This window comes from Lathamus discolor, chromosome 6 (genome assembly GCF_037157495.1).
Source record: "Lathamus discolor isolate bLatDis1 chromosome 6, bLatDis1.hap1, whole genome shotgun sequence".
Classification (NCBI taxonomy): Eukaryota; Metazoa; Chordata; class Aves; order Psittaciformes; family Psittacidae; genus Lathamus; species Lathamus discolor.
In genome coordinates, this window is record NC_088889.1 from 22,699,625 (window position 1) to 22,718,027 (window position 18,403).

At 39.7% G+C, this 18,403-nt stretch overlaps 1 protein-coding gene across 7 annotated transcripts; it reads right to left on the reverse strand.

Annotated features, from left to right (window-relative positions):
- Window positions 1-1,846: 1,846 nt before the first annotated feature.
- LOC136017373 (inverted formin-2-like) lies at window positions 1,847-18,138 on the reverse strand. 7 transcript variants are annotated; one of them, XM_065685613.1, is made up of 13 exons: window positions 18,054-18,138; window positions 17,275-17,779; window positions 16,276-16,418; window positions 15,682-15,743; window positions 14,064-14,166; window positions 13,334-13,419; window positions 12,218-12,318; window positions 10,902-10,972; window positions 10,689-10,796; window positions 10,091-10,161; window positions 8,686-8,806; window positions 7,779-7,922; window positions 1,847-3,370 (listed from the first exon to the last, which is right to left on the reverse strand). In XM_065685613.1, exons 1-13 carry the CDS (start codon window positions 18,084-18,086, stop codon window positions 3,254-3,256), a joined length of 1,665 nt encoding a protein of 554 aa, XP_065541685.1. In that variant the 5' UTR covers window positions 18,087-18,138; the 3' UTR covers window positions 1,847-3,253. The 7 variants fall into 7 exon arrangements, with proteins under 7 accessions (XP_065541685.1, XP_065541684.1, XP_065541686.1 ...); XM_065685612.1 differs by having other exon boundaries at window positions 7,779-7,943; XM_065685614.1 differs by lacking the exon at window positions 18,054-18,138 and adding an exon at window positions 17,860-18,013 and having other exon boundaries at window positions 7,779-7,943.
- Window positions 18,139-18,403: the final 265 nt, after the last annotated feature.

Sequence of the window (18,403 nt, forward strand, 5' to 3'; positions counted from 1 at the left end):
TATCAGGCATGGAAAAAAATCTCAATGCAAATATATATGTAAACATGTTCGGAGAAGTTGAAAAAACCCTAGATGTCTGGGCCCCTAGAATCAGCAGGATCTTTATTACTTTGGAAATCCTATCTTAAATTCACAGAAAAGTGGTTTTTAATACATGTAATCAACTAGGATATTGCTCTGTTCTCTTAATCATGCCTGTGGGATAATGGGGGAAATTAGAGACTGCCTCCCCCCAACCCCCTGAAGTTTTAACACTAAGGAAATCTTAGGGTAAAATGCAGCTGCTACTTCTAGGATGGGATGCATGGAATCTACCCTGTGATAGTTGCCCAGGCAACTCAGCAACCTTGTCATATGCTAAGAGAAACTGAACAGAGGGTAGGGTGGAGTGGAATCACCGCTCTGTTATACTCCCTGCAGGAACGAGAACTTGAAGGTACCATGTGCTGATAACAGCACAGCAGCTGCCAAGCAAGGAAACTATGTCTGCATTTTTAAAAGCAAAGCTACAGAATTTTACACCATTCTGTAGCAAAGTATGCATGACTAGAGTCACTCAAACTCCATAGGCTTATAGTTAAAAAATTTAAACCTGTGTTACTATGGAAAAGCCTGGACACCTCTAAGCGCCTCCTACAAGGTCAGAATGAGCAACACTAGTGAACAAAGAACTGATAGCAGGAGAGGAGGCTTTGCCCTTGTATAGGCAGATTAAGAAACAGAGCTAACAAATCTCTAATCTTGAAGGACCGGAAGTACATGGACATCGTTGATATACGGCTTCACGCATCAGCAAAGCATGACTGGGGTGTCCTTTCAATGAAAATGATGTAACATTATATAAATTAACTAACCAATCCAAAAATGTGGGGGGGTCATGGGGAGTTAGTAACCTGAATCAAATTGTATAAATATGTGAAATTAGGAAAGGAGGGATAACTTCGTTGTAACTTCTGGGATCAGCTGGTGCACTGAACCTGTCTTCTCCCCCATAGGGCTGCCTGTTGGGTAAGAACTGTATCTTATGCATGCTAAATGACTAACTCATGCTACCTGTTATTAGCGATTATAGTCTGGTTGTGTGTCACTTCAAGCTTGTTTTTGCAGACCTCATCACTGGCGATATCTGAACATTATCCTGTCACAAACTTGTATTTTGTGTAATAAAAGACTTCAGCTGAAATCTGTTCTGTGTAAGTCTCCAGAGACTTGAATAATTGAAATAAGTGGTTTTAAAAGATGCTGTTGGTGCAGGTTCCTGAATAGGTTAGATGAATCATCCTCTGGGCTGTGTGGTAGGTTCCACGTAATGGGATGCAGATGGGCTGGTCAGACACAAGGATCTCATCTTTCTTGGGAAACTGGCAGGCTGGTCAAATATAAAGGGTTTGAGGAAACCTCCCTTGTAATGTGAGAGTGTTGGAGGGACAAATTTGGACAAGAAGGTGCAAGCACTACACAATCCTTGGGCATAAACCAAGTCTGAGACTAGGATTGGATCCAGCTGAACCCAGCCCCTCTAATATCAGCTGGAAAGCAAGGGGGTGCTTTCTAAACCTCATGATTTAATGGGAGGGTCTCCCTAACACCTATCATCTACTGGCCAAAGGCGACCACCCATTCCGTGACAATGCCATACATTTGAATTACATACATTTTGGTAACAACTTCTGACTCAGCTTGGTTCTCAGCAGTCTTTCAGGAGTAGCTGCAAGCCCTGCCTTGTGGTCTGTGAATAATACATCAGCAATGGGTGTTACTGTCTTCACCTCTTTTGTCTGTCCTTGCCAATTTACTGTCTTTTCATTCCCCCCTTCAGAAAATTAATACAGAGGATAATTAACTTGCTAAATATATGATAAATAAAAAGAAAAAAAAAGGTTTTACACAAACCGAAGAATGTTAAGATGTGCTCCAACATCTTGCCATGCCAGATGTGATACACTCTGTAATTCATGTCACCACATCCTGATGGAGATTAAAATGGATTTTAAAAATGTCTTATTCTCATTGTCACAGTGCTACACATAGCTTTCTAAAATAAGTACGGAAAAATAATTCAGTCTAAATGCTCTCTCAAGTTTATGTTTATATGCCAAGAATTAAATTCACCTTCTCACAAAAGACCAAAAATAATGACAGTTCCCTCTAAATTGCATGCTGCAGGTGCAGAAGGTTCTTCTGGTCTGGTGCTTCTTCTCTTCGCAGGGTTGAAGCACATCGTCAATATTTATGGCTGTTGAATGTCACTTTATAATACTATTTTACCGTATACTAAATTACTTTTCTGTATTTACAGCAAAAAGGTTTATTGTTCTAATCTGCAGGCTTACATTAAGCATGTTATGATTATAAAGTACATAAAACATATTTGCGGTGCAGCATATTGTCAAGACAATGTTGAAAACTTTGTTTTGGTCAGTTTTCAGTGAAGTTTATGCATTTTTAAAATTTATTCCTATATAATATTTCTTACTATAAAAAGAAGTAACTGTGAAAGAGGAGCTAAAAGAAGACATCTGATACAAGGGAAACTACAGCCTTTCAGAGGGTGAGCATCTAGTGTAATATTTACTTGAACTCCAGTCAGATTTATTAATGCCATTTTTGCAGTGATTCTCTGAAGAATCAAGAATCACAGTCAAATGTTATTGGCAGAAATTGTCAAGAAATGTGGATGACAAGTATTTTCCAAAATAGAATTTTAAAACATACACATGCCAATAGTAGCACTAGAAATGCTTTATATCCAGGTAGGCCCAGCACAACAAAAGCTTTCCTGTATTTATGTCAATCAGCTGTGCTTCAGCAAAGCACAGTCACCCCTTTAGAGCACACTCATAGCCACTTTAAGGAATCGGACATCTAATCAGGAAAAGGCAAATGTTGTGGTAACAGTAACATGTAACACAACTTACCTACCACAGTGACACAGCACAGCTTGAAGTTCAAGCATATGCAACTTTCTACACCCTAACAAGTTTTCTAAAAACTATTCGTAGCTATAGCAGGGTATCACCTACCTCTAAGCAAAATAGTAGTAACTTGTTCATTGCAAGTGATGTTTTCTTCTGACATCCCTCTCAGGATTTCTTCCAAGAATTCACGTGCACTTGAGAATTTATGTCTTACTATACTATCTGCATGGCAAGTGCATCATCCATGGTTAAATCACTGTCATTGTATTAGAACAACTACAGCTAAACAGATAATTTCCTCCTAGTTAACAAAAGACTGGCTGATATAATCAGAATTATTTTTTGTTAAATGTACTTCCATACTCTCTCTTTGGCTTCTTTGCCTCATCTTCTTTAAGCTGTTTTTTCCTTTTCTCAGACTTTGCAGCTTGTCCCTTTCTTTCTTGATTTTCCTGCAATCAGATGGAATGACAAAAAAATTAAGAGTTCCTGAAAGAAAAGCTGGTTAAGAAACTCTCAATTTGCAATGAATAGGTATTCTGAATATGTCCTATGCACATTGAAAGCTTTCAGCTGCTGGGATTCGAGGGTAAATAGCAGACCAGCTTCCTGGTCAATCCCTTGGGCCTTCTCCATATGATGATGTTACAAGCAAACTATATCATTAGCTTTAACTGAAACATTCAACTATGGACTGAAATGCAGAACATTAGCTTAACTTAATTAGCATGTTAGAAATTTATTCCATAGCAACCTTGATTTTATATTGTTTGCATTCAGGGATTTCTACCAGAAATTTCAGGAACTCCTCAACTTGTGTTAAACAGCAATTCACAGTTTCTTTTCAGGCAGGCATTAAATTTGCCAGCTGTATTGCTTCACTAGTATTCAGTGGCAGACTCAAGGCTGGATGTCTGTTGGTACCAGTCAAACAACTACCAAGATGGCATAAATCCTGTTGGGATTTATTCAGACAGGCAGGACTCTGATTTCCACAGAGCTGCTGGTACCAGGATGATATGATTAATGGAGGAAGAGAAAGCAATTGAATGATTACTCCTAATAAAGGAAGACCTTGGCTCAGTGGAAGAGTATTTCTGGGTTTTGGTAAGTATCACCATTGAGGGTAGTTCTGAACAACTGGGATAACCGTAGCAGAACATCAGGATGGCAAAAGCCATTTTCTTAAAAGCTTATGCAGTCCTTGTTGCAGAGCTGCAGTCATCAACAGAACAATGCCACCACCACCTCGAAGCTTGACTGCTTCTGTCTGCTATCAGCCAGTAGCTTATCTAGGTATTGTAGGTAGACTAGCAGTTATTTGTCCTGCTGTCCTAGAGATGTGTGATGCTAAGAGAAGAGCCCTGCTGTGCCATATTACAAAATTTAATAATGTCCAGGCAGATGTTGATGATTTGATGCAGATAGGATTCTTGATGAGACATGTATGGTCTTCTCTGGGGGGAGTTTGGCATCAGGAAAGACATTATCCCATTATAGTGATAGATTTGTTTGATTGCTGTGGGTCATCTGCCACTATTTCCATAAGATGGGCTGAAGAAGTCCCAGGAAGCTTGCACAAGTCTTAGAGACCTTATAGAAAATAAAAGCCTAGAATTCTTTGGTCCAAAGAAATTTCCAGACAAATAAGGAAAACTTATGAACCTTAACAGTTAGTCTCTCTGAAATATAGAAGCATTATAGGCTCAAGGTTATGGTGCACCTTCACTGGATGCCTAAAAGAGAAGAGAAAAATCATGTACTTTTGACAAAGAAGACCATATATTTGCCCTGAATGGAGGGTGCTTCTGAAAGAAAGAGGTGGTGCTGTCTTATGGGGAGGTTAAAAACTTTTCATCACTGCATGCCTCCTATGTGCTTGCCTGATAAATTCCTAGCATAATATCTTTGAGATATTATGGCTGTTTAGAAACTTGCAGATCTGTGGGCCCTGGGAGAATGTCTCTATGTAACATGCCACAAGGAATAAAGGAGGCGAATTCAGGGGTACATTACTTGGGCAGCACACACACAGTACTGAGAACAAACCGAAACACATTAAGAGTAAATTTATGGATTGAGCAAGCCTGAACAGAATTGTTCAGAGAATTTTTTTTAAAAATATATAGAACAATTTGACACAAACACACTTTTGTCAGAGTTTCTTCACCATAAGAAAGCTCAACAAGGTAGCTTGGTAACAAGGCAGAGGAATGAGTATTCGCAATCACTTCTCCATCTCCTAGATTACTGAAGGCAGCTGTACGGATGACACTGAATGAAAGAGGGTATCACTTTGGATTTGCACTTTGTGGGATGTTAGGTATTTGCTTGATCTTTGAATGAAAAGATGCTCCACAGCAACTGTTTATCCCCACACTAACTAAAGCACATCCTGTTCTGACACCATATGCACCCTACTGAGGAGCAGCTGCTCTGGCTTGATAATCCTAGGGGAGAACTCAAAGGAACTATCTTCTCACAGAGCTGTCTATATAACTTCTGTCAACTGAGTACTTCCTAAAGCATTTTCTGTTTAACATTTTTCTCCTTTGTCTGAGATTAGACAGCCTCTTTTTCGGGAGCTCCCCTCTTTGAACAGCTGCAACTACTAAGGGAATTCAAATGTTTCTCCCAGTTCCCTATAATCACACAGTGTTTCTTTTCCGCACAATTTTACAACTCAGTTCTCAGTATATCTCCCATTCTGTTTTTTTAACCTTGAGCTGGGAAGCTGTTTTCTCCTTGTCTCCTTCCTCCTGCCATCTGCTCCTTTTATTTTTTAAGAATTGGTGAAACAATCATCAGCCCCGGGTGACAAACCAGCTCCTTTTCAGTTTTGGGGATCACTTGAGTGTTTGAAAAGCCCTCCCTCCTCTTCCCCCACTTCAAGTACATGAAGAGGAAGAGGGCAGGTTCTTACTGTAGTAATTTCATTTGTGTAGCTCAGTTTTTGTTACCTAAAAAATGAGACACCAGAAAGAACTCTCAGGGAACGGAAAAAGGTTATGTTTAAACAAAGAGACAAAACCCAAATCTTTCTATGTAAGGCCAGGAGACATGAAGTATCAGTCTATATCATAGTTGTTTCCTTTCTTGTGTGGTGTGAGAATGGAAAGACAGCGCTAGTGACTTGGTAATGCTAAGAGACCTGCTTTACACAGAAGACATCTCAAAATATAGGTTACACCTCAGCCTTAAAACTTACATCAAATGGCACTGTAAAGAGAATGCACATGGCTGATTCTAGTGTAAAAATGAAAATTGCACAACAAAAATATGCTTTAAAAATTAAGACCTTCAAGTTTCCAGTATGTTGTCATTTCAAGCACAGAGAGTATCTTTACTACAGGAATAGGATAAAGCAAGGCAAGAAGGGAGAGGAGATTACATTACAGGTCTGCAATCGCAGTAACAAAGATGCAAACCATAGGGCTAACAGCTGTGGTACCTTTGAGGTGAGGTGCTGCTGAGAAATGAAACCAAAAATAGGATGAAAAGGAGTTTATAAGTTGACTATATAGAAAGAAGCCTCTTCCTAGTTGCTCCAACCTAACTGTGAACAAGCAGCACCCAAACAAGTAGTGTGAATCTTCTGCAGCAGTACTAGGACAGTACATAACTTTTATTGGTATTGCTTCTTAGAATAACTGCAGTTGTTGCATTTACGCTTCACAGCAATTTCCCAGTATAGCTCTCCACATATGCTGAGCAGTTATGTTCTTGACTCTTAATTCTATTCTTCCTGCCTACAGCTTTAGGAACTATAAGGATTAAGTGTATTGACAGAGGATCTGTGGTTCATAGGGTTTATTTTCCACACTGTCTGTGGTGCTATAGCATTGCTTTGGAGCCTGGGCATCCGTATTGCTTGCAAAATCAAAGCCCAGTTCCTCACAGGACAATCAGGTATTGGGAACATTCAGGATATATTTTTCATCTTTCATCTTCCACCACTTCCCCAGAAGCTCCTTTGTTTTCATCTGAAACTATGGTGTATGCAATAGCACTCCTTCAGCCTCTCTTGCCTTGACATTGCCCAGCATAGTTGTCTGTATTCTTGCAATATTTCTTGTAATGTGGATGATTTTCTCTATAAAAGGCAAATCCAGTCTGGGGCTCTCCTGGGTGCAGCAAAGGAGTGGGTGATTGTTGCTGTTAAAATACATAAATCTGAAGCCACTATCACCTGGCTTAAGGGGTGATAAAAAGAGGTGTTAAGAAAACCCTAAAGGAAATATATTCATTCAGGAGTGAAGTAGACAGTAGGGGCTGTGAGATTGCGAAGGCCTCTAGAGAACCAGCTGGAAGGTGCTCTACTCAACATTTGTGGTAGAGTTCCTGTTTTCTTACTCCTTATTGCAAGCCTTATAAATTGATAAAGTGCCAAATACAATCTCTTGTGAGATACTTTGTTTTGTAAAGGACAAAAAACATAGTGTTTTGAGCTAACTAGTACAATAAAACACCTAGATGTAATAAATATATCTTCCAGTTAGATTTGTCTATTGGAAAATTCATCTTTTGCCTATTGGCAAAGCCTATAGAGCATGTCAGGTTGTTCATTTTTTCCACACACCACTAAGCTTCTATTGCATTGAGGCCTGATTAATAATTTTGCGATGGAACAACTTGGAGGTTTCCTAGTTCTCCAGAAAAGAAAGAAAAAAGAAAAAAAAATCAATCACATTTTATATTTGCCCACATGCTTATTTCTTGCTTCATGTTATAAGCAAATAAAGAGTTACCCTCATGCTGGTTTAGCCCAGCACGGAGTAGAAGAAAAAAAGAAATTCTTGCTTGCTTAAAAACCCATGAAAGTTTTCAACCTATGTCTAAATGGTCAGAAAAGCAAACCACCTGTAAGGCCTTGAGGAAGAGCTCTCTGAAGGTTTTCATTGTCCTAAAAACATCTTCTAAAGACAATTTTGTTCGGTCTTCACAAAGATAATCAGCAAGTTCTTCCTTTTTCCTTTCAATGCTTGCAAATTCCTTCTGCAGGTCCTTTGAAGCATCAAGACTGTCCTGAGACACAGTTTACAAATCAATTTATGTACCTATAGTAAGTAACATATTCTGAGCTGCCCAGAAGACTCAAACCTGTTAACACAGAGCAGTCAGTTTAAAAGAACCTGACTATTAAGAACAGTTCACAATGTATGGTATTTTCTTCTTCATTGAACCATCTGCTTTACTCACTTCCATTTGTCCCAAAGCAACTTATTGCATGTTGCCACTTTCATCACAGAGCCATATGGTAATTGGCACAACCTGGGATGACTGATCAAGGCAGATACAGCACTAGGGTTTCTGCCTTTTAGCTTTACATAAGTGACCCTGTTTTGAGAACATAAAAAGCTGGAATGTTTGGAAATATGTGCAAAGGAGGGGGAAAAAAACCACAAAAAAAGCATATTGCAAATCTGTTCACTTTTTTTTCCCCTAAGAGCAGCGAGACAAAACATATTTCTGTACTGCACTGTCTGCATTTATAGTTGCATTCTACATTTCATTTTTAGGGCCTTCCTTCCTTCTGCCCACACACAAAGCTGACTAGTCCTCAGCTGTTTCCTCATCACAATACCACATTACAGAAGTGGAGAAGAGTATGGGATGCTCCTTCCACCAGGGCGCAGGGGGAGTGTAGCTATGACCCCTTTCACATAGAGCTCTATGTCCAAATGCAACCTGAATTACAGGGGGGTTGAGAAGAGAGTTACAGTGTTTGGAAGAAGGACGGGAATCATGTCACACCCACATTACCTACTTGAACAGATTTTGCATGCTGCATTTTTACATCATCTGTCGACAAAAATAAACGCTTCTCTATTTCCAGCAGTTTCTTCAAATTGGCACCTGCCTCTGCCCGTATAGCATCAAAGTGGATTCTGAAAGGTCCACAAAAAGGACAGTACATTGAAGGGATGAGTCTTTTGTTTTTGTTAAGTTAAAAGATTATTGCAAGCAGTAACATCTCTGCAAATGAATGTAGAGGTAATCATCCAACCCAGACCCTGCTTTTGCAGTAGTTCTTTAGATAAATCCTTTTTGGTATCCTCAGACCCTTATTTAAGAAAGAATCTGTGCTATCTCTTTGTGCCAGATAAAAAGTACTGAATCAGCAAAGCTTGTTGTGTTTCTCAGTGCCTGCAGGTGTGAGCAGCATTAGAAGAGTCCCTTGCAGGGTTTGCATTGTAAACAGTTCTCCACAGGTCAACTCTGTAAGTTTGACTAACGTAGAAGGCAATTATTTAAAAGCCAGCACATTTATATCACTGACCATCAAGATAACAAAAGGTAACAAAAGTATTTCCGTTATGACACAACCCCCAAATAAATTCATGTTTCAAAACAACATCCAACTTAAATTCTGCACAGATAACTCAGAAAAGCCATAATATTTTCTGTTGTGCTACTACATAAAAATACATAAAAAAAAAAAAAAAAGCAGCTACTTAACAAATGCTAACTCATTTCCAGGTTTAAAAGTTACCCCTGCTTCTAGATACAAGGAAATCTCACACATTGCAAGGTTCTTATGAATTCATAGCAGGATTTGAAAATGTTAATTCTGATGCTATCAATGTGGATTCTGATTAGTGTAATCTAACATATCTCTCTGTGATTCTTCTGAGCTCAACAGAAAGAGCTGGCACTAGACTCATGAGGCTTTCAGGCACAGGGGGGAAAGTCTGCAGAAACAGACTTTATTCTTTTTACCCAGGTATATTAAAAACTTGTGTTAGAAACTTGTGCTAGAAACTCAGGAACTCCTGAGGACCCCCATTTGCTAGTATATCACCCCAGTCATTCCCTCCTTACACCAGCTCTGTGCATGTACCTCCTGATGGGCTTGCACATGAATATGACTAAGAAATTTCAGGGAAATTGCATCTTTCTATTGCGTTGTATGTAAGAATCTGATCCTTGGAAATGAGGGAGCTCACTGTTTGTGCAGTTTTAGTAATGGATCATAGAAAATAAAAATCTACATGAAAAGTCTTAACCAGATTAATTACAAATCTCAGCGTTATTTGGTGTTAGAATGGAACCTCTCCCACAGCAGAGAAGTCCTGTGACCTTATTTCAGCATCATAAAATGACTCAGCTCCTTGTTAGCTTTAAAGAGGTTGGTAATTCATACATGACAAAAACAAACAATAATGTCCTACCCTGCTGCCTTGGAAACAAAGTCAAGATCTTTGGGAAGCTGCAACAGATCTCTGTGGTTCTTTTCAATCTCCTAAAATTGAAGTGAAAAGTTGTTACAGTCAGTCAAAGAGTATGAAAGGTTTTCAGCTGAACAATTAACACTTCAGTTTCCATTCTTATAAGTGTAGGGATAAATTTTGTCTCGTTCATTCTTTTTCTCAATTTGACATGCATAGGGAGTTAAAAAGAAAGCAAAAGGTCTTTTAACTGCTCAAGCTTACATCCCATGTGCTGCCACAGTGGGCAAGCTGACCCTAGAATTTGTCTTCATACCACTGAAATTAGTTTCATTTGACAGATGAGTTCGGAAGCAGCAAGCAGATACGTTAAGTGAACTTGAGAAAGGAAACTCAGTGTTAACTCTCTAAACATTAATGCACGTGGATTTGATCCCATCTGCACAGAGAGATGTGGAGAAGTTTTCGGTGTATTTCAGGCATAGAGGCTCACCTGCAGATACCTACAGTAGGGTGCTACTTAGGTCAAAGCCCCTTAGTTTCTGATGGGTAAATACTTGAGAATAATGCACACAAGAACAATTTCACAGTTTCATTGTACCTCCAAAATATAGTGAAGCAGAGTAATGTGGCTTTGGTTTGCTTTTGTTTCTGTTAGTCTGAGCAAGGCACTAATTTTAAAGCCTCCAGCATCTCCAGTGTGATGCCCCTAGAAGATAGAGAAAAATATTCCTTCCTTCGGCTTCCAAGTCTTGCATTTGTATTTTCTGTTAATCTTTAGAAATACAGCAATTAAAGAAATCAGTTTACTTACATAGTTCAGAAAGTTTCCAACTTTAAGAATCAATTGGCAGAAAACTAGCAGTCGGTGACTGGTAAGAAGTGCTGAAAAAACAAGAAGAGAGACATTTTCAATAAATTAAATTATCTGAAACAGGATTTTCCTCGGGTTTGATAGTGGCGGTAACAAAATTCTTATCCAAGATTATGTCAAGCCGTCGTTATGGGTTTGGAAATACACCAGTACAGAAATACATCAGCTGAATGGAAGTGGAATGAGTAAGTTTCTATTGTGATCTCTTCTCTGCAAATGGATGGAAAACTAGTTTTTCCATCAAGTCTGGAGTATAGATGTGTCATCTCTGCAGCTGCTTACGAGGGAGAACTGCATATGAAAAAGTGTATAAACTTGTGAATGACTATAGCCTCCATTTCCAGCACATACTGGTCTAAGCTAAGGAAAGCACAGGGCTTTTTGCCTCATTTTCATCCTTAGTGAGAGTGATAACCAGAAGCTGTGCATTTTAGCAGGAGAATCTGGGTCAAGAATAAAGCTTTAGGGAGAAATAGAACAGAAACCCTGATCCATGCAACAGGATGGATTGGGGACAAACAGTTGGGACTGCAGTGTGCTATTGATTACAATGCGGTAAAGAGAAACTATAGCACCGACACCAGACAGCCAGGTATAGCCAAGTTTTGTGTTGAAACATAAACAAGTTTTGAAGTTTAAATGTTCAATAGGAGGTCATTGACTCTCAAACTATTGAACTGAAGCAAGAATCCAAGAGCAACTTCAAGAAAGATTACTTAAAACTAGAACCAAGACTAATTTTGAGTGGAGGTATGGTCCTGAAACACTGGTGAACATCACTTGGGGCATCCATTTTGGAAGCCAGACCAGATTCTGGTATGTCACTGAGGCCTGCTACACTACAGAGCTAAGCTGGACTGCGACCAGTGTGCACTAGAAATAAAACTGGAACCAATTTATTGTTACAGACAAAAATCTCCACCGCACATCAAAATCTGACCTATATTCAAACAGAACTTGGCATGGACAGAAAGGAAATTTCTTTCCTCTCTGCAGAACCACTGATAGGAGAGAGGTGTGTGTTACTCATGTTGACAGGAGGTCCACTCCAGAGCAGGACAGCGCAAACCGCAATTCTGCAAAGTGAACCCTAGAAGAAGGAATCTGCAGAATAATTTTTACATTCATGACATATTCAGCAATTAAAAAGTAAATTTTTATTGGATTGTAGCATATGCTACCACTGATGCTATTCAAGTAAAAGAGAGGCTTCCTACAACTGTGCCTGAGCATAAGCATAGCACTGATGCACTTACTTTCACAGGCTGTCCTGATGGCTTGTACTTTTGGCCACAGACACTCCAGCTGAATTTTTGTTTCCTCACAAATCAGCATACATTCAATCCGCAAATGATAGCTAAAAGAGAAAAAAACCCTAACCAAACAACCCCACAAAAACAAACCTCACATGCTAGATTAACTGACTTGTGTTCAGCCCATTTTTAGGCAAAGCTCAGTACCAGCATTGTTATGTTCTCCTTAATGCTATGACACAAGAATTGGATTATAAATAAATCAAACACGTATTTCCAAAGATGTCCTAGAAACAATTGTCTCCTCTTTCACAAAGCAATGTTGCACTGACAGCTGGCAATGACTTCCTTGCATAATGAAGCCGTATTTTTTTTCCGGTTCCCAGGCAGCACTAACCAGGATTTTTGTTCCTCCTTTTAACATCCCAAACAGAAACTTAAAATATTTCTGCAGTGATGTCGTTTAACGATATTTATGGCTCAACCATGGATTAAAGTTGTGGAAGAGCCATGAAAACATTTTCTAAAGTACTTTTAAAGGTAGATACAAGTTTTAGACAATTAAAAGCCCCATTTTCACCGTGAAATTTTTGACAAAGCATCTTTGGTTGTGGCATGGCAACCGATCAGATTTATGGAGGGCTATTGCTATGAATTACAACATATCAACATGTTTTTATGAGCAGCATAAAGATTTCTCTGTGTATACCTCATCTCACTGCGTGAAAGCACAGGCATTGCTGTGATTCACTCACAGGTTTGTGGGCTGTCTTTGGCAGACTGGAATCTCTAAACCAGTGGTGCAGTGAATCAGCAGGCTTGTGGTTGGATTCAGCCTGCAACTTGATGCCATACAGATAGTTACTGTACACCAGTCAAGAGTTTCCTCATATCAAGGTTAAATTAACTGTAGTTTGCCAAAGGTGTCTGAAAGCCTCTTCAGCCTTTGGGAAGGAAAAGTTTCTCAAACCAGCTCTAGAAATAGCAGTCAGATGATTTATCCTGAAGACTGAATAGCAGGAACATATTTCTAGCACAAGAAACAGAGGTCTTCATTCTTACAGACAAATCTTACAAGAACCACACTCATAGACTGAAGACAAGGAAAATTTTGCTTACCTAGGAACTTCCAAGAGATGGAGATAAAACTGATCTGCGTTGGCTAATTCTGTTTTTTCTTCCTTGAAAGACTTCAGGCTATTTATCTAACAGGGAATGAAACAGTAAAATAACCACACAAATATTTCTGGTGCCTATTGCTTCATACAAGCATGAAGCTGGCTTTTCTGAACCTCTTGTGTGCACAGACAATGGCAGTAAGGCAGATATACAATAAATCTCATATATGAACTGGTTTGCAAGGGCAAGCACATAGGTTTTGTCTTGACTGGAAGGTCATCTGTATTTGTACAGCATTTTGTAGGATGAATCCCTGATCCGTATGCAGGGATTCATCAAGCTGCAGTACACAGAAGTCCAGCAACCCTTTTAGAAAGATAGGTATTTTCCCTTTGTCCTCATTGAAACCTGCTCTTAAAGGCTCTTTATTCACCTAAGTCCACAAATGCTAATGTACTTCATCCATCCAATTAAAACAATGGGAGTAAAGAACAGCACTTGATCTACAGCAGAGTTGAGGCTCCCAACAGGCTGTTGCCTAACCCCTGTGTGAAAGGCAAATCTGTAGCTGGGGCAGGCTTCCCACCACTCTGCCTTAGAAGATTATTGACTGAGATGGTGCAGGGGGTATGTGGATTCCAGTTGTAGCTTCTTGCTTTTGCAGTGCAAATGTTTCAAGCTGCGCACAAAGCACACTGAACTCCATCAGAATAACACACTTAATAGGTACCTCATGGTCTTCAGGCAGCAGTTTAAGTAGCTGCTTCAGTATCTCAGCATCCAACTTGGAACTATCCCCTTTCTGAATCATGGCAGCAATCTCTTCATTGGAGCTGTATGAATGAGAAGTGCTGTAGAGCAATGGTGTAGGGAGTAGCAGCATGACAAACAGAAGAGATACAGATCTCTCAGCTAGCACTTTAGGAGTAAATGAAGTAGTTTTTATTATATCTGCCTCACATTACATTTTGGATCTTAGTCCTCAGAAGTACAGTGTAGATATGAAAAAGCAAAGGATTTTTTTAAACCTAAAGTAATATTCCTTATAAACTACACGTGCTTTCTGGGCTTGTTCATCTTTACACAACAAACCCTGAGGGCTCTCCTTTTCCTGAGGGCTCTCCTTTTCCTGAGGGCATCCAGTGTCACTGAGAAAAGGTTTACTTTTGAATTTCTCCAGTGCTTGCAGGAAAGCCAGTGCTAAAACCAATGGCTTTCCTCATGCTTAGAAGTATTTATAAAGAGCCCAGAAGGTTTTACCCCAAATCCTTTCCTGAATCTTAGGCAGACAACATATCTTTGAAATGGGTTCAGGCTGCTCTGGTTTGGTCTCTGGAGAGCTTGTGTCCTGGTAGCTACCAGTGCTAACAGGGGCAGCACCTGGTTGCAGAGCAGCCTCATCCCTCACGAGTGCAAGTGGGGCTAAATTCTTTGATCCCACAGTCACTAGCTGCTCTCAGGAGAGCTTAACTGCTGCCCAGGGAATCATGCAGGGAGAGGAAATAGCAACTGAATTAGGTTATGCACAGTTCTTCCCCACTGAAACTCAGTTTGCAATGGGAAAATAATAATATATAAAATAAAAATATCCCTCTGATTCAGATTTATTCTTAACAGAAAGGAGCTTCCGGGCTGAGTTTCTTTTTGAAGCCCTCACATTATGGGCCATTGCACAAAGAGCAGGGAGAGCGCAGAACATGCTGCAGTAGTTTCAGAGAATCTAGGAGTAAAGGTATTCTGAAAAAGGCTAGAACAGATTCCTTTATTTTGTTTGTTTGGTGGTTTATTTTTTTCCCCCTCCCTGTGAGGACTGTGACTTGGTAAATTTCCCTTTGTTTAATCGTAGGAACTGTGTCCTATGTATAGAAAATCCGCAGATATAAACTATATACCATATTGGATCTGAACCCCCGGAGATGCCTCTTTAAAATCAATTCAATAACTTGAATTTTCCAGTCAGGAATCTTCATGAATGCTTGCTGCCAGCTGTTGATATTTATGTCAATAATAGCAAAGAAAAATATGTTTTCACATGATTTTGCTGTTAATTGTGACTATCGTGTCTTCAGGAATTAGTGTTCTATTTTAGGTCTAATAACAATTTGAGACATGGCATTAATTGTCTGGAAAGAGACTGCCACATCTCATTGGTTTATTGTTTGTTCTTTGTTTTCAGGTTTTGGTTGATTTTTGTGTTTTTTTTTTTTAATAAAATAAAAATTTGACTCTTTGCTAAAGAAAGATAAAATGTAAATGTAAAATATTTCTGCCAAATTTATCTCATTTAAAGTCTCAATAAACACAGACACATCAAATAAGTAATTCACTTGGTACTCTCCAGATCTTACCACTTAAATTGCTTCAGAAATATACTCAGAAGGAAGCTTTTTTTTGGACCTATGAATGTAATCTGTGGAGAGAGGAAAAAAAAGACAATGAGCCAGAAATACACTTACCCTGATTTTAACAAAAATTTAGAGCTCTTGTTTGTAGGACAAGATTCGTTCTTCATAATAACATTATCAACCCAGAATGGGTTGGAAAAGACCTTTAAGATGATCAAATCCAACCATTATTACCCAGGACTGCCAAGATGATCAAACTCAGAGCAATTTTAAACAGTACAGGTCGCTAGATCTGTTCTAGAAAGAGAAAGAGGCAAAGGCATAGAGAAGGGAATTGATTTGTCTAGAATATTCAGTTGATAAGAGTTAATATTGAAATTCCATGTCCTCCTTCTCTCAGATGAAGACCTGCCCCTCAGCAGAGTTACTTCAGGTTTAATTCTAAACCTCTCTAGTGCTTCTTTGAGGTAATCTCAGGAAATGATAAAAATATTTCAAGCTTTCTTATTATGAATTATTGACAGCAATAAAGAATGAATAAGCTTTTAAATTTCAAGGATTTTGCCTGGCTCTACAAAAAGTGAGCAGCCGAAGTACCTCTTTTACTTTCCTTATTTTTGGCCCCATTTTCTCCATAGGTGGTGTTGGAGGGACAGAAAAAAGTAGCTCCAAGCTTGTGTAGTCAGGCTCTACAAGTTCCTTGCTGCTGCTTGGCATCACAGCCCACATGGAGCGGCTTTCTGGAAGAGAGAAGCACAACAAAAAACAGCTGCAAGACACTCATCAGTGATGTGCCAGGAGTTCATTAGGAAGAACCACGGGGCATGACGGTTCAACAGATCTTTCCACTCAGCACAAGAGTATTTTGTAATCTTCAAGATGGACCACAGCGGTAAAGGAGCACTTTCAAGGCAGTGTGACTGTGGAAAACACACTTTAGAAGGTGAATGACATAGAATGCTAATTAGTCCTGGACAAATGTTAATTATTTAAGAGTGGCAGCTCCTACAGATAGCATCCCAAAGTTCTGAAGGCTAATTAAACCTGGAAAACTATTGCCACATTCGATTCACTGAAGCAAAGACAGCAGATAAATTTAACGGGCTGCTTCAAATTCTCTCTGCTATTGCTGACTGGTTACACATTGCACAATTGTGGTACCCAAAAAGGGGACGTTGCATCCAGTTAGGTAAATGTCTCTCACTGCAAAAGACAGGGACTCCCAAGCCCAACCTTATTAGCAGAATCATCAGGAGCCATCTGAGTAACACATGGCACTTCAAAATATGAACTGGTCTGGAACATCTTTAACAAAGGATCTCACCTCCTTTTTCTTTAGGAGAGACGGCCACGGTGGCACTGAAGACATTGGGGATGAATCTGAACTTAGATCTCTGCCCAAGAAGACACCTATGGCTCAAACTGGTTGTGTTTTGGTTTGGTTTGTTGGGTTTTTTTTACATGCATGTTTATATATTTTATCATAGCAGCAAGTTCTTATTCCCTGATGTCAAGGCCTAGCCCCGCAACAGTATTGTTCTATTTGGATGTGAAGTAAATGAACCAATCAGCCCAGGGATAAAAAAAAGCACATACGTCTCACCACATCAGAGGGGAGCTTCTGCCAGTGAAACATCTTCATCCTCAATGTTGGCATCTTCTTAGGATGAGGCTGCCCCCCATAGCCACAAGTAAAATGATTGCATTCAGGATTGCTGCATGGCTGGAGAGGTGGGAGTGATGGGGCATTCATGCCAGGTACAAGAAGTGGTGGAAGAGGCACTTTATTTCCAGGGGGTAAGGGTGGAGGGGCTGGCGGCTGTGGTAGCAGAGCTGACAGAGCAGATTCTACTTGGGAAGATGAGGAAACACCTTGCTGGGAAGGTGACATGTCTCCTGGACATAGCTGCAGCTTTCCAGTAAGGCCAGTTGGAGAAAGGCTCAGGTCTGCACTGGGGTTCTCCTCTTCCAAGTCCATACAAACTTGAATGCACCTGTTTACCTTTTGAACAGATCTTCTAGACAGTCTTTTGAGGTGATTTGGGCACTGCATGCTTGATAGCAGGTTCTCTGTGGCTTGCCCCAGTCCCATTTTCCCCCTCTACAAAACAAGATGATGCATGGATTAGCAAAGTTCCTCACAACCGCTAGCTCCCACAGAGGAACTGAAATAACAGTGACCTTCTCATTAAGGTAACAGAGGAAATATTTTTATCTGCTTTGCAAGTGACATATAATGGTGCTTTCAGCTGCAATAAGTCAGGAGCAAAGCAGTACTGCTAGTTGTAAGACTCCTTTTTGAATTCTCTTGATCTTTCTTGTTGTGACACTTAGAGAAAGGAAGAACAAATGCTATCAGCACAGTAAATTTCTACCTGGTTGCTTTTTTCCCCTTGTTGCTCAGCCATTCAGTGGGATTTTTCTCCTGAATGGGTAAATAGATGCCTCCTATGGAAGTTGCTATAGCAGTCTACAGATGGAACTTCGCAAACAGCAAGGTCACACTTGTTCTTGAGAAACCCTGTTACTACATCTTATCTTGAGTGCAGAAGGGTGGGGATTTTGAGAGAAACTCTCAAACTAGCCTAACAAATAAAACAAGCTACAGCTGAGGAGGATTCAGGCTGAGCTGCTTAGTGACCACCCGGGGAAAGGATGGGTGAACATTTATAATGAGTAAGATGGTTTTTGCCCTGCAACCACATTTTCATCTAGGATAAGTCTT